This window comes from Leuresthes tenuis, unplaced genomic scaffold (genome assembly GCF_036924035.1).
Source record: "Leuresthes tenuis unplaced genomic scaffold, fLeuTen1.0.hap1 SCAF_5, whole genome shotgun sequence".
NCBI lineage: Eukaryota > Metazoa > Chordata > Actinopteri > Atheriniformes > Atherinopsidae > Leuresthes > Leuresthes tenuis.
This window is the reverse complement of record NW_027325359.1, coordinates 35,211,963-35,226,054: the sequence shown is the minus strand read 5'-3', so window position 1 is coordinate 35,226,054 and position 14,092 is coordinate 35,211,963. Positions and strand designations below refer to the sequence as shown.

The 14,092-nt window shown below is 42.3% G+C and overlaps 1 protein-coding gene across 1 annotated transcript in view; it reads left to right on the top strand.

Annotated features, from left to right (window-relative positions):
• Positions 1–14,092, top strand: part of zfpm1 (zinc finger protein, FOG family member 1) — a 121,251-nt gene that overhangs the window by 48,995 nt on the left and 58,164 nt on the right. The window contains exon 2 of the mRNA XM_072386736.1: positions 7,303–7,449. Coding sequence (XP_072242837.1) covers positions 7,303–7,449 — 147 coding nt within the window. The remainder of the gene's footprint in view (positions 1–7,302; positions 7,450–14,092) is intronic.

Sequence of the window (14,092 nt, the reverse complement as noted above, 5' to 3'; positions counted from 1 at the left end):
AATTCAGATGAATTTAGCTAAAAATCTGTTTTTTTCTTACATTTAAACTGCAAAACAAACCTGAAGAAGCTGCTTATTTGTTCATTAAATGAAATCAACATTAAAGCGAGTTTAATCCACGCTTTGCCTCATCAGTGCACGTGAGCAGGTGCACGATGAAGACGTTGCAGAGCAAACACATGAAGAAGAGCTCGATAATGAGCTGCTTCTGGTGCTTCTTCACAGAAGCAGCGAGACGCGGATTTAAGAAAATAAGAAACTTTATTTATGCGTGTGCATTTCATACATAAAGGCTTTATGAAAAGCTACAGCTGTGTTTACTTAAAGTAAATTAAATGTTCAATTTAAAGAAAAACACTGGAAAACAGCAGAGTTTGTGGCTGTAATTCAGACGAATTTAGCTAAAAAAAAATTTTTTTCTTACATTTAAACTGCAAAACAAACCTGAAGAAGCTGCTTATTTGTTCATTAAGTGAAATCAACATTAAAGCGAGTTTAATCCACGCTTTGCCTCATCCGTGCACGTGAGCAGGTGCACGTGAGCAGGTGCACGATGAAGACGCTGCAGAGCAAACACATGAAGAAGAGCTCGATAATGAGCTGCTTCTGGTGCTTCTTCACAGAAGCAGCGAGACGCGGATTTAAGAAAATAAGAAACTTTATTTATGCGTGTGCATTTCATACATAAAGGCTTTATGAAAAGCTACAGCTGTGTTTAATTAAAGTAAATGAATTAAATGTTCAATTTAAACAAAAACACTGGAAAACAGCAGAGTTTCTTGCTGTAATTCAGATGAATTTAGCTAAAAATCTGTTTTTTTCTTACATTTAAACTGCAAAACAAACCTGAAGAAGCTGCTTATTTGTTCATTAAATGAAATCAACATTAAAGCGAGTTTAATCCACGCTTTGCCTCATCAGTGCACGTGAGCAGGTGCACGATGAAGACGTTGCAGAGCAAACACATGAAGAAGAGCTCGATAATGAGCTGCTTCTGGTGCTTCTTCACAGAAGCAGCGAGACGCGGATTTAAGAAAATAAGAAACTTTATTTATGCGTGTGCATTTCATACATAAAGGCTTTATGAAAAGCTACAGCTGTGTTTAATTAAAGTAAATGAATTAAATGTTTAATTTAAAGAAAAACACTGGAAAACAGCAGAGTTTCTTGCTGTAATTCAGACGAATTTAGCTAAAAATCTGTTTTTTTCTTGCATTTAAACTGCAAAACAAACCCGAAGAAGCTGCTTATTTGTTCATTAAGTGAAATCAACATTAAAGCGAGTTTAATCCACGCTTTGCCTCATCCGTGCACGTGAGCAGGTGCACGTGAGCAGGCGCACGATGAAGACGTTGCAGAGCAAACACATGAAGAAGAGCTCGATAATGAGCTGCTTCTGGTGCTTCTTCACAGAAGCAGCGAGACGCGGATTTAAGAAAATAAGAAACTTTATTTATGCGTGTGCATTTCATACATAAAGGCTTTATGAAAAGCTACAGCTGTGTTTACTTAAAGTAAATTAAATGTTCAATTTAAAGAAAAACACTGGAAAACAGCAGAGTTTGTGGCTGTAATTCAGACGAATTTAGCTAAAAAAAAATTTTTTTCTTACATTTAAACTGCAAAACAAACCTGAAGAAGCTGCTTATTTGTTCATTAAGTGAAATCAACATTAAAGCGAGTTTAATCCACGCTTTGCCTCATCCGTGCACGTGAGCAGGTGCACGTGAGCAGGTGCACGATGAAGACGCTGCAGAGCAAACACATGAAGAAGAGCTCGATAATGAGCTGCTTCTGGTGCTTCTTCACAGAAGCAGCGAGACGCGGATTTAAGAAAATAAGAAACTTTATTTATGCGTGTGCATTTCATACATAAAGGCTTTATGAAAAGGTAAAAGCTGTGTTTAATTAAAGTAAGTGAATTAAATGTTAAATTTAAACAAAAACACTGGAAAACAGCAGAGTTTCTTGCTGTAATTCAGACGAATTTAGCTAAAAATCTGTTTTTTCTTACATTTAAACTGCAAAACAAACCTGAAGAAGCTGCTTATTTGTTCGTTAAATGAAATCAACATTAAAGCGAGTTTAATCCACGCTTTGCCTCATCCGTGCACGTGAGCAGGTGCACGTGAGCAGGTGAACGATGAAGACGTTGCAGAGCAAACACATGAAGAAGAGCTCGATAATGAGCTGCTTCTGGTGCTTCTTCACAGAAGCAGCGAGACGCGGATTTAAGAAAATAAGAAACTTTATTTATGCGTGTGCATTTCATACATAAAGGCTTTATGAAAAGGTAAAAGCTGTGTTTAATTAAAGTAAATTAAATGTTAAATTTAAAGAAAAACACTGGAAAACAGCAGTTTCTTGCTGTAATTCAGACAAATTTAGCTAAAAATCTGTTTTTTCTTACATTTAAACTGCAAAACAAACCTGAAGAAGCTGCTTATTTGTTCATTAAATGAAATCAACATTAAAGCGAGTTTAATCCACGCTTTGCCTCATCAGTGCACGTGAGCAGGTGCACGATGAAGACGTTGCAGAGCAAACACATGAAGAAGAGCTCGATAATGAGCTGCTTCTGGTGCTTCTTCACAGAAGCAGCGAGACGCGGATTTAAGAAAATAAGAAACTTTATTTATGCGTGTGCATTTCATACATAAAGGCTTTATGAAAAGCTACAGCTGTGTTTAATTAAAGTAAATGAATTAAATGTTTAATTTAAAGAAAAACACTGGAAAACAGCAGAGTTTCTTGCTGTAATTCAGACGAATTTAGCTAAAAATCTGTTTTTTTCTTGCATTTAAACTGCAAAACAAACCCGAAGAAGCTGCTTATTTGTTCATTAAGTGAAATCAACATTAAAGCGAGTTTAATCCACGCTTTGCCTCATCCGTGCACGTGAGCAGGTGCACGTGAGCAGGCGCACGATGAAGACGTTGCAGAGCAAACACATGAAGAAGAGCTCGATAATGAGCTGCTTCTGGTGCTTCTTCACAGAAGCAGCGAGACGCGGATTTAAGAAAATAAGAAACTTTATTTATGCGTGTGCATTTCATACATAAAGGCTTTATGAAAAGCTACAGCTGTGTTTACTTAAAGTAAATTAAATGTTCAATTTAAAGAAAAACACTGGAAAACAGCAGAGTTTGTGGCTGTAATTCAGACGAATTTAGCTAAAAAAAAATTTTTTTCTTACATTTAAACTGCAAAACAAACCTGAAGAAGCTGCTTATTTGTTCATTAAGTGAAATCAACATTAAAGCGAGTTTAATCCACGCTTTGCCTCATCCGTGCACGTGAGCAGGTGCACGTGAGCAGGTGCACGATGAAGACGCTGCAGAGCAAACACATGAAGAAGAGCTCGATAATGAGCTGCTTCTGGTGCTTCTTCACAGAAGCAGCGAGACGCGGATTTAAGAAAATAAGAAACTTTATTTATGCGTGTGCATTTCATACATAAAGGCTTTATGAAAAGGTAAAAGCTGTGTTTAATTAAAGTAAGTGAATTAAATGTTAAATTTAAACAAAAACACTGGAAAACAGCAGAGTTTCTTGCTGTAATTCAGACGAATTTAGCTAAAAATCTGTTTTTTCTTACATTTAAACTGCAAAACAAACCTGAAGAAGCTGCTTATTTGTTCGTTAAATGAAATCAACATTAAAGCGAGTTTAATCCACGCTTTGCCTCATCCGTGCACGTGAGCAGGTGCACGTGAGCAGGTGAACGATGAAGACGTTGCAGAGCAAACACATGAAGAAGAGCTCGATAATGAGCTGCTTCTGGTGCTTCTTCACAGAAGCAGCGAGACGTGGATTTAAGAAAATAAGAAACTTTATTTATGCGTGTGCATTTCATACATAAAGGCTTTATGAAAAGGTAAAAGCTGTGTTTAATTAAAGTAAATTAAATGTTAAATTTAAAGAAAAACACTGGAAAACAGCAGTTTCTTGCTGTAATTCAGACAAATTTAGCTAAAAATCTGTTTTTTCTTACATTTAAACTGCAAAACAAACCTGAAGAAGCTGCTTATTTGTTCATTAAATGAAATCAACATTAAAGCGAGTTTAATCCACGCTTTGCCTCATCCGTGCACGTGAGCAGGTGCACGTGAGCAGGTGCACGATGAAGACGCTGCAGAGCAAACACATGAAGAAGAGCTCGATAATGAGCTGCTTCTGGTGCTTCTTCACAGAAGCAGCGAGACGCGGATTTAAGAAAATAAGAAACTTTATTTATGCGTGTGCATTTCATACATAAAGGCTTTATGAAAAGGTAAAAGCTGTGTTTAATTAAAGTAAGTGAATTAAATGTTAAATTTAAACAAAAACACTGGAAAACAGCAGAGTTTCTTGCTGTAATTCAGACGAATTTAGCTAAAAATCTGTTTTTTCTTACATTTAAACTGCAAAACAAACCTGAAGAAGCTGCTTATTTGTTCGTTAAATGAAATCAACATTAAAGCGAGTTTAATCCACGCTTTGCCTCATCCGTGCACGTGAGCAGGTGCACGTGAGCAGGTGAACGATGAAGACGTTGCAGAGCAAACACATGAAGAAGAGCTCGATAATGAGCTGCTTCTGGTGCTTCTTCACAGAAGCAGCGAGACGTGGATTTAAGAAAATAAGAAACTTTATTTATGCGTGTGCATTTCATACATAAAGGCTTTATGAAAAGGTAAAAGCTGTGTTTAATTAAAGTAAATTAAATGTTAAATTTAAAGAAAAACACTGGAAAACAGCAGTTTCTTGCTGTAATTCAGACAAATTTAGCTAAAAATCTGTTTTTTCTTACATTTAAACTGCAAAACAAACCTGAAGAAGCTGCTTATTTGTTCATTAAGTGAAATCAACATTAAAGCGAGTTTAATCCACGCTTTGCCTCATCCGTGCACGTGAGCAGGTGCACGATGAAGACGTTGCAGAGCAAACACATGAAGAAGAGCTCGATAATGAGCTGCTTCTGGTGCTTCTTCACAGAAGCAGCGAGACGCGGATTTAAGAAAATAAGAAACTTTATTTATGCGTGTGCATTTCATACATAAAGGCTTTATGAAAAGCTACAGCTGTGTTTAATTAAAGTAAATTAATTAAATGTTCAATTTAAACAAAAACACTGGAAAACAGCAGAGTTTGTGGCTGTAGTTAAGATGAATTTAGCTAAAAATCTGTTTTTTTCTTACATTTAAACTGCAAAACAAACCTGAAGAAGCTGCTTATTTGTTCATTAAGTGAAATCAACATTAAAGCGAGTTTAATCCACGCTTTGCCTCATCAGTGCACGTGAGCAGGTGCACGTGAGCAGGTGCACGATGAAGACGTTGCAGAGCAAACACATGAAGAAGAGCTCGATAATGAGCTGCTTCTGGTGCTTCTTCACAGAAGCAGCGAGACGTGGATTTAAGAAAATAAGAAACTTTATTTATGCGTGTGCATTTCATACATAAAGGCTTTATGAAAAGGTAAAAGCTGTGTTTAATTAAAGTAAGTGAATTAAATGTTAAATTTAAAGAAAAACACTGGAAAACAGCAGAGTTTGTGGCTGTAATTCAGACGAATTTAGCTAAAAATCTGTTTTTTTCTTACATTTAAACTGCAAAACAAACCTGAAGAAGCTGCTTATTTGTTCGTTAAATGAAATCAACATTAAAGCGAGTTTAGTCCACGCTTTGCCTCATCCGTGCACGTGAGCAGGTGCACGTGAGCAGGCGCACGATGAAGACGCTGCAGAGCAAACACATGAAGAAGAGCAGCACGGCTTTCAGCGCGTCACTGAAACTTGAGAAGTTTAAGAACAGGAACAGATGTGAGCTGGAGGCTTCGCTCTCTTCAGCTCACAGCCTCGAAAGCTGAGTGTTGGGATGAGCGTGGCCCCCCCGCAGAGTGGGTTATGTCCCATTTTCCTGGATATCACGCTGTAACAATTAAAGGCTTTGACTTTAAAACTGGCGGATGGAGGAGAACGTGTGGCGGTTATCGCTCCGGCCCCCGCTATCCTTCAGCCAGCTGCCCGAGACGGGAAGAGAAGGGAAGGCAGAGTATTTCTCCCCGGATAAAAGTCTCCGCTGAAACTTTTCCACGCCATTTGATGTCTGATTGATTCATTAAACCCGAGCCGTAATGAGGAAAGAAATCATATTTCAACTTACATTTTAAACAGGAAATATAATTGGAATTTTACACAGAGAAGTCTCTTTGTACAATTATGATTAAAGGAAAATTAATTGTATGAAAATGTCCTCATAGATACTGAAAATTAGATCCAGCAAAGCTCGGGCGGCACGGACCTAATTCTAAAAATATTGTGTACGGGATCGATCTTTTTTTTTTTACATGAAGGTCCAAATCTAGCTGTGTTAATTTTATCTGAAATTAGAGTGAAGCATGCAGGCGTGGAAGTGGAAATTAGCCTAAAGATGTTTCATTTACAAAGACAGAAACACTTTGTCAGCCGGCGATTGTTTCCCAGCATTATCTCTGCCTGCTTTTAATTGCTTTGGAAGTGAAATTAACAGAATTAGAAAAATTGCCTCTCCCTTTTCCTACAAGCTTCTTTATTCACGGGTATTGTTGTGTGCTTTGTGTAGATTATAGACTCCTTTTGTTCCAGTATTGTAAATATATACGCCCCCCAGTCACGGCTTTAGAGCTGAAACAATCCCCCGTTCGGTCCACACAACCTCGTGAAAATTAATTTACAACCTGTGCTGGATCGGGGGGGAAAAACCCTGGATGTCTGTCTGGTTTCACAACAACTGGTGCCCACCCTCCTCGTCGCCGTGGTTACGTAGAGACACTGTTCAGTAACTCTGAGGCACGTTTCAGGGTTTGGATCCGGCCTGAAAGGTTCATCTCTCAGGGAAGAATATCATCCATTAAAAAAGTCGCATTAAATCCACATTAAGTGACTTCATTTTTTCGGATGTAATCTTCAAACAGGCTAAAATAGATCAAAAGTACTGTATAATTACTATGGTCAGCAGGGATTATGAAACTGTAATTGATACCAATCAGCCCCACACTAATCACTCTTTTAGCTGTAATTTTAGGTATACTGTAATTTGGCTTTAAGGTCCCTCTTGGCGCCCTGCTATTAATCTTCTGGATTAGACCGTTCAGCGTGTCCAATTCTCAAAAAGAGATTTTTTTAAGGGTCGTTTTGTCTCTCTGCGACAGAACATTTAATCACGAGCAGCTCATTGGGTTATTTCCCCGCTCTGCGTGGCGGTGCTGGACTCAGGATGTGTCTTTCTGCTTTTCTTTGTGGGGAAACGGCTGGAAACGCATCTTTTCTTGTTCCGGCAGGTTCCCTCGGGGATCTGGATGGCGGCGAGGAAAACACAGCGGACAACCTGAGCCTATCGGGAGAGGAGGGCGGAGCCTCTGACCCCGAGGACTCTGCTGAGGGCGACGGCTGCAGCCCTCCGCCGTACACGCCGCTGTACAATGAAGGTAAGAGGCGATGAACGTGAGCAGTTTGTTCCTGAAACAGTCCCCAGGTTTTAAGTCATGATCTCTGACCACATCTCAGACGTTTCAGAGTGACGTAATAATGATATTAAACAGCGTTTTATGGTGACTGCCGGGCAGAATGTGAACGGACTCAGAACAAGCCGATAGCCAGTGATGGAGCTGCTCTGTTGTCATGCCAACGGATCAACAAAAACTGCACCAGAATAAGAGAAAGTGATGGTGTCTTTTCCTGCTTTGAGGCCTCTAAAGTTAATTTCTGACATCATCTTCCTTTGTTCCTCCAGTCCGAGGAGACGAGGCTTTAAAGAGGCCAGAGATTTAAAGCTGCTCCTCTCACAGTTAACATCCAGCTGCATGCGAACAGCTGGATGAGAGAAATCTCACCTGTTTTAAACAATAAAATCCCCTTTAATGACGTAGAAATGTGATGTTCAGCACGTGGCTTCCAGTCCAACTGCAGCATTTATCAAAGAACAGACAGTTCAACCACATTAGGCACATTATTCATGCCAGAATGTTTTTATTTCCTATTTTATTCTGTTCTGCACAGCTGAACACGGGAGCTCCCTGATCACAGCCAGCCGTTATAATTCCCATACAGAGCAGCACGGCCTTCTTTCTGTGAGTCCTGGAGGGTTCCTGAACCTCTTCTGGGCTCTGATGTTGCTCCCAGGCTCTGTCGGAGGCCCGAGTGGCGTCCTCTGGAGGCTTATCCTTCAGGATTGTTTCCCTTCTTCTTCTTCTCCTCCTCCCCTGGGTTTCAGCAGCCTCTCTTTTCATTTTCCTCAGTGGGGGGGGGGCATCTTCCTGATGTATTCCTGGATCTTTGCTGTTGCATCCCGGTTCGTTCCTTCCTCTAAGGCACATATGTCAAACTCCGGTCCTGGAGGGTCGCTGTCCTGCAGGTTTTAGATGTTTCCTGCAGGTTTTAGATGTTTCCCTGCAGGTTTCCCTGCTTCAACGCACCTGATTCAGATTAAATGGATCTCTTCCAAAGATTGTTAAGTTCTGCAGCAGCCTGCTACTGATGCATTGATCTGATTCAGGTGCGTTGAAGCAGGGAAACACCTAAAACCTGCAGGACAGCAGCCCTCCAGGACCGGAGTTTGACATCCTTCCTCCACGGTCTCAGGCTGCTTGACTCGGGTCATTATGCCAGCAGCAGGGTATCTGATGGCTTCAGCCGACTCTTCAGGACCGGTTCTGGCTGCATGGTGGCCATTTCCCTGCGGGATCCCAGGATACTTGTAGCTGTCCTCCATCTGCTGCGTTGCCCTCTGGGAGTTCCCTCCCTGCAGACATGCCTCTCTCTCATATGCATTGTTCAGCCTCAGCCTGGGTGAGCCTGCTGCCATCTTATTTTCACTGGAAGTGCTCTCTGGATGGTTCAATGGGGAACATTCTTTTCATTTTTAGTTCATCTTGTCAGGCGAGTAAAGCTGTGAGTCATAGTTTGTGCCTCAGGTGCAACAGTTTGCTTTATTTCTTGGGAAGTTCTTTCTCCGTTGCACCTTTCTGACTCTCTGACAGCTGGCTAACGACTGTCCATGTTGCCTTGATCTCAGCCTCCAAGCTTCTTCTCCAGTAAACTGTGTCCTACATCAGTTTATTGGTGTTATTACCCTACTTAGTGCTGATTTTCAGAAGGTACTTTGTCTCTCAGCCTTTGTCCAAAGGGACAAACATCTCTTTTTCTCTTTTCATCTTTCTTTTATCTCGACTTTGTTCTTTATATTCACTCTGTGGAGCTTCTGGCTACATGGTGGCCATTTCCCTGCGGGATCCCAGGAGACTCGTAGCTGTCCTCCATCTGCTGCATTGCCCAATAATAAGGAATTACAGTAGTTCAGTCCTGAAGGAACAGATGCATGGAGCAGGATTATGAAGGTGAAAGAAGGCAGAAACCTGCTTTATAGGACAGGTTCTGGTCAGAAATAATATGCACAAACTCCCAGAAGCTGCAGATGACTCCTCTGTCGTCACCTGTCCAAATAATTAATGACTAAGGGGAAAACTCCTCATCACACACCTGGAAAAAACAGGAATTTAACCCTTCAGTCGGCCTCACTCTGTGGAGCTTCTGGCTACATGGTGGCCATTTCCCTGCGGGATCCCAGGAGACTCGTAGCTGTCCTCCATCTGCAGCGTTGCACTCTGGGAGAATCCACTGCTTCTGTGCAGTTTGCATCACAGTAACGACCCAAATCAGCTGCTCCTCGAGTAAAACCAGCCACTTGTGTAGTTAGTTGTCAGTTATTAGTGGTTGTTAGCAGCTTCATCTCCACATCTAGGCTTCAGGACGCCTCTGTTATCTGTCAGGAAAGGGTTAACGTCAGCCGGAGAAAGAGAAAATATTAATGTCAGCAGCACTTTCACCAGCTTGCAGCTTCGCACGTGCGTCGCTCTTTTATCTAAACGCATAAAAACACAACAAACAAACACATTTCTGTAGGTTTCAGCGACCCCCCCCCCCTCCCACGTGCACCTCTCATCCCGAGCTCCACGCCTCCACCCTGTGATAGCAGTTTTCACTCGTATTCTTTTGACTTATTCAAGATTTCGCCGGCTGTGTTTTTAATCTCAAAAATTCCTGCTCTTGTGAAATTTTGGGGCCGAGGGTGATAAGCGTCTGCTGGTTGGCTCGGTTTGATAAACCCATGGAAATTCTGTCAGGTGCTAATCGAGACGAGATTAGAGATTAGCGCCCTGTGTGTGTGTGTGTGTGTGTGTGTGTGTGTTAGACTGCAGAAGAAGAAGAAGAAGATGAGAGAACTCAGGCATGCTGCACATGTGAGCAAGTTTGTCGATAGCGAACCGACTTGGCGTCCATTTTCTCTCTCTGTGCATGTGTTTAAAGCCTCCTCGTGCACACCCTCCTCGTGCACACCCTCCTTGGCCATCACGCTGTTGATTCCCTCCTCTTTCCTCTCCGGGGTTCCTCGGTTGCCCGGCGCTGCCATTATCAGTTCTCTGTAAATCAGCCATGTTTGACGAACCTGCTCTTTCAACCTGGGATCAATACCAGCTCTTTATCTGGCCAGCGCTGGCTAATAAAGGCAGGGCCTCTTATCCACCATCTGGAAGACACACACACATGCACACCCACACGTGCACACACACAAGTGATAACTGCCCTGATAACTTTAGCAAGAAAAACACATTCTACCAGTAAGAGGACCGAGCTCCACACAGCTCCCCCTCAGTCTGACACCAGTTTATTAATACTCATACAAAGCGTCCGCGTGCACGTGCACGTGCACGGCTTTATTGAGTCGCATCTGTTCAGTACTTTCTCTCCCTTGTGGTGTTTTTTTCCTTCTCTCTTCTCAGAATTGCTCTACAGCTGCAACAAGCTGCAGAAACAACTGAAGTTCCTTTTTTCGAACAATCATTTTTATACATCACAGGAAGCCCGATTAGATCTCCTCCTGGGCCGATAAGTCGCTATGTCACCTCCTCCTGACCTCTAATTGTCATGTCCTCATTTGGGCCAATCAGAGGGATTTTTGTAAACACTTCTTTTTTTTTTCTTTTCATCAGAATCTGATAGCGACGACAGAAAAAAGTGTGTGTGATGCATAAAAGGACAGAGGCGGTAATCTCTGGTGTCATCGTGATTAACAGCCTTTACCTTCAGAACACAGGATTAGCTTCAGATCTGTTTCATCTCCGTCTGTTTTAACACATTTTTGGCCCACATGAGTGTGAGGGGCATTTTTTACATGCTAATCACAGGAAGTCGGGCAGAACTTGCACCCTTAGAGCTGCACTTTGGGCTGTTTTTCACACATTTTCAGGGTTTTTTATTTTAAAGAAGGGATGAAGAACATCCTCACTCTCCCCTTTTGACCACTGACTGTGCAGCCCTCCACAGCTCAACCAATAACGCTCATTTCTGCTTCCTGAAGCCAAGCTGGCAGCTGGTTCCACAGAGAGGGGCCTGATAACTGAAGGCTCTGCCTCCCATTCTGCTTTTAGGGGCCTGATAACTGAAGGCTCTGCCTCCCATTCTGCTTTTAGGGGCCTGATAACTGAAGGCTCTGCCTCCCATTCTGCTTTTAGGGGCCTGATAACTGAAGGCTCTGCCTCCCATTCTGCTTTTAGGGGCCTGATAACTGAAGGCTCTGCCTCCCATTCTGCTTTTAGGGGCCTGATAACTGAAGGCTCTGCCTCCCATTCTGCTTTTAGGGGCCTGATAACTGAAGGCTCTGCCTCCCATTCTGCTTTTAGGGGCCTGATAACTGAAGGCTCTGCCTCCCATTCTGCTTTTAGGGGCCTGATAACTGAAGGCTCTGCCTCCCATTCTGCTTTTAGGGGCCTGATAACTGAAGGCTCTGCCTCCCATTCTGCTTTTAGGGGCCTGATAACTGAAGGCTCTGCCTCCCATTCTGCTTTTAGGGGCCTGATAACTGAAGGCTCTGCCTCCCATTCTGCTTTTAGGGGCCTGATAACTGAAGGCTCTGCCTCCCATTCTGCTTTTAGGGGCCTGATAACTGAAGGCTCTGCCTCCCATTCTGCTTTTAGGGGCCTGATAACTGAAGGCTCTGCCTCCCATTCGGCTTTTAGGGGCCTGATAACTGAAGGCTCTGCCTCCCATTCTGCTTTTAGGGGCCTGATAACTGAAGGCTCTGCCTCCCATTCTGCTTTTAGGGGCCTGATAACTGAAGGCTCTGCCTCCCATTCTGCTTTTAGGGGCCTGATAACTGAAGGCTCTGCCTCCCATTCTGCTTTTAGGGGCCTGATAACTGAAGGCTCTGCCTCCCATTCTGCTTTTAGGGGCCTGATAACTGAAGGCTCTGCCTCCCATTCTGCTTTTAGAAACTCTGGGAACCACAAGGAAACCTGCAGCCTGAGAGCAAAGTGCTCTGTTGGGGAAATATCCAACAGTGAGATCTTTAAGATGTGATGGAGCTCGGTCATTAAGAGCTTTATATGTGGGGAGAAGAACCTTAAATTCTATTCTGAATCTAACAGGGAGCCAATGAAGAGAAGCTAAAACTGGAGAAACATGATCTCTGCTGTTAGATCTCATCAGAACTCTGGCTGCAGGGTTTTGGATCAGCTGGAGGCTTTTCAGAGAATCTGTGGGACAGAACAATAATAAGGAATTACAGTAGTTCAGTCCTGAAGGAACAGATGCATGGAGCAGGATTATGAAGGTGAAAGAAGGCAGAAACCTGCTTTATAGGACAGGTTCTGGTCAGAAATAATATGCACAAACTCCCAGAAGCTGCAGAGGACTCCTCTGTCGTCACCTGTCCAAATAACTAATGACTAAGGGGAAAACTCCTCATCACACACCTGCAAAAAACAGGAATTTAACAGGAAAAATGCATTTTAGGACATTTATCAAAGCTTGAACATCCTTTTACTGGCTGAAAGGTCAAAAAGTGGAGAAACAATAGGTTGAACAGGAAGTTGTACTGATTATTATCCTGAATGCAACATGGTCACTTCATCATCAGGTCTTTATTTCTATTCCATCGCTGCTTCTCATTCACATTAAAGGAGGTGATTTGGAGCTATTTAAATAAAGCGAACAGGTGGATGTTAACTGTGGAGTTTATACGCTTCATGCTGCTGTGTTCAGACCATGAGGAGCTGAAGGAACTGAGACACTTTATATTTTTCCTTCATTTTCAATGATAAAAATGAAGGAATGGTTCCCTGCATCTTTATTTTAGATGTTGAGGTGACACATGACAGTTTGTTCATCTGTCAGAGGTCAGAAGGTCTAAAACTGCCTTCATGACTTTAGGAAACTGTAAAATAATCGTTTCAGGTTTAATGTGAATAAAAAGGGACAAAAAACAGAGAAATGTAGAGTTTAGGGAGGAAAATGTGGACTAATTTAGCTGTGAAACGATGATTTTAATGTTTCTTTCATCAGAATCAGTTCCTATGGAGACGCTGATGTTGGATTCAGTGAAGATTTCTACCTTTAAACCTCTTTTCAGAGACTAGATGTTGAGGTGACACATGGCTGTTTGTTCATCTGTCAGCCGGAGGTCAGAAGGTCTAAAACTGCCTTCATGACTTTAAGAAACTATAAAATAATCGTTTCAGGTTTAATGTGAATAAAAAGGGACAAAAAACAGAGAAATGTAGAGTTTAGGGAGGAAAATTTAGCTGTGAAACGATGATTTTAATGTTTCTTTCATCAGAATCCGTTCCTATGGAGACGCTGATGTTGGATTCAGTGAAGATTTCTACCTTTAAACCTCTTTAGAGACTCGTAAATGTGGAACTCTGAGCCGGTTTATGCTTTAAACCATCTCATTCACATGTGAATCGATGCCTGGTTCACACTCTGTTGGATTCTGCTGGGTTTTAACGGAGGTGACACCATCGTGACACGTGCACGAGCGCCTGGGTTCAGCCTCGGCGTGAGGAAACGGCGGCGTCACAGCACTCAGAGCGTTGCAGAAGTTAGGAGGCGAGGGAATGTTGGGTGACTTTGCCCTGCAGGTGCGACGGGGGAAGTTCAGCTTATCAGATTGATGGAGACTGTCTCGCTGAGGGGGGAGGAGGGAGGAGGGGTTTTGGCAGAAAAGTGTCTGTCGACTGCTCCTGATACCTGCCTCCCTGTCTAAGATGATATGGGAGATAATATTGATAATAT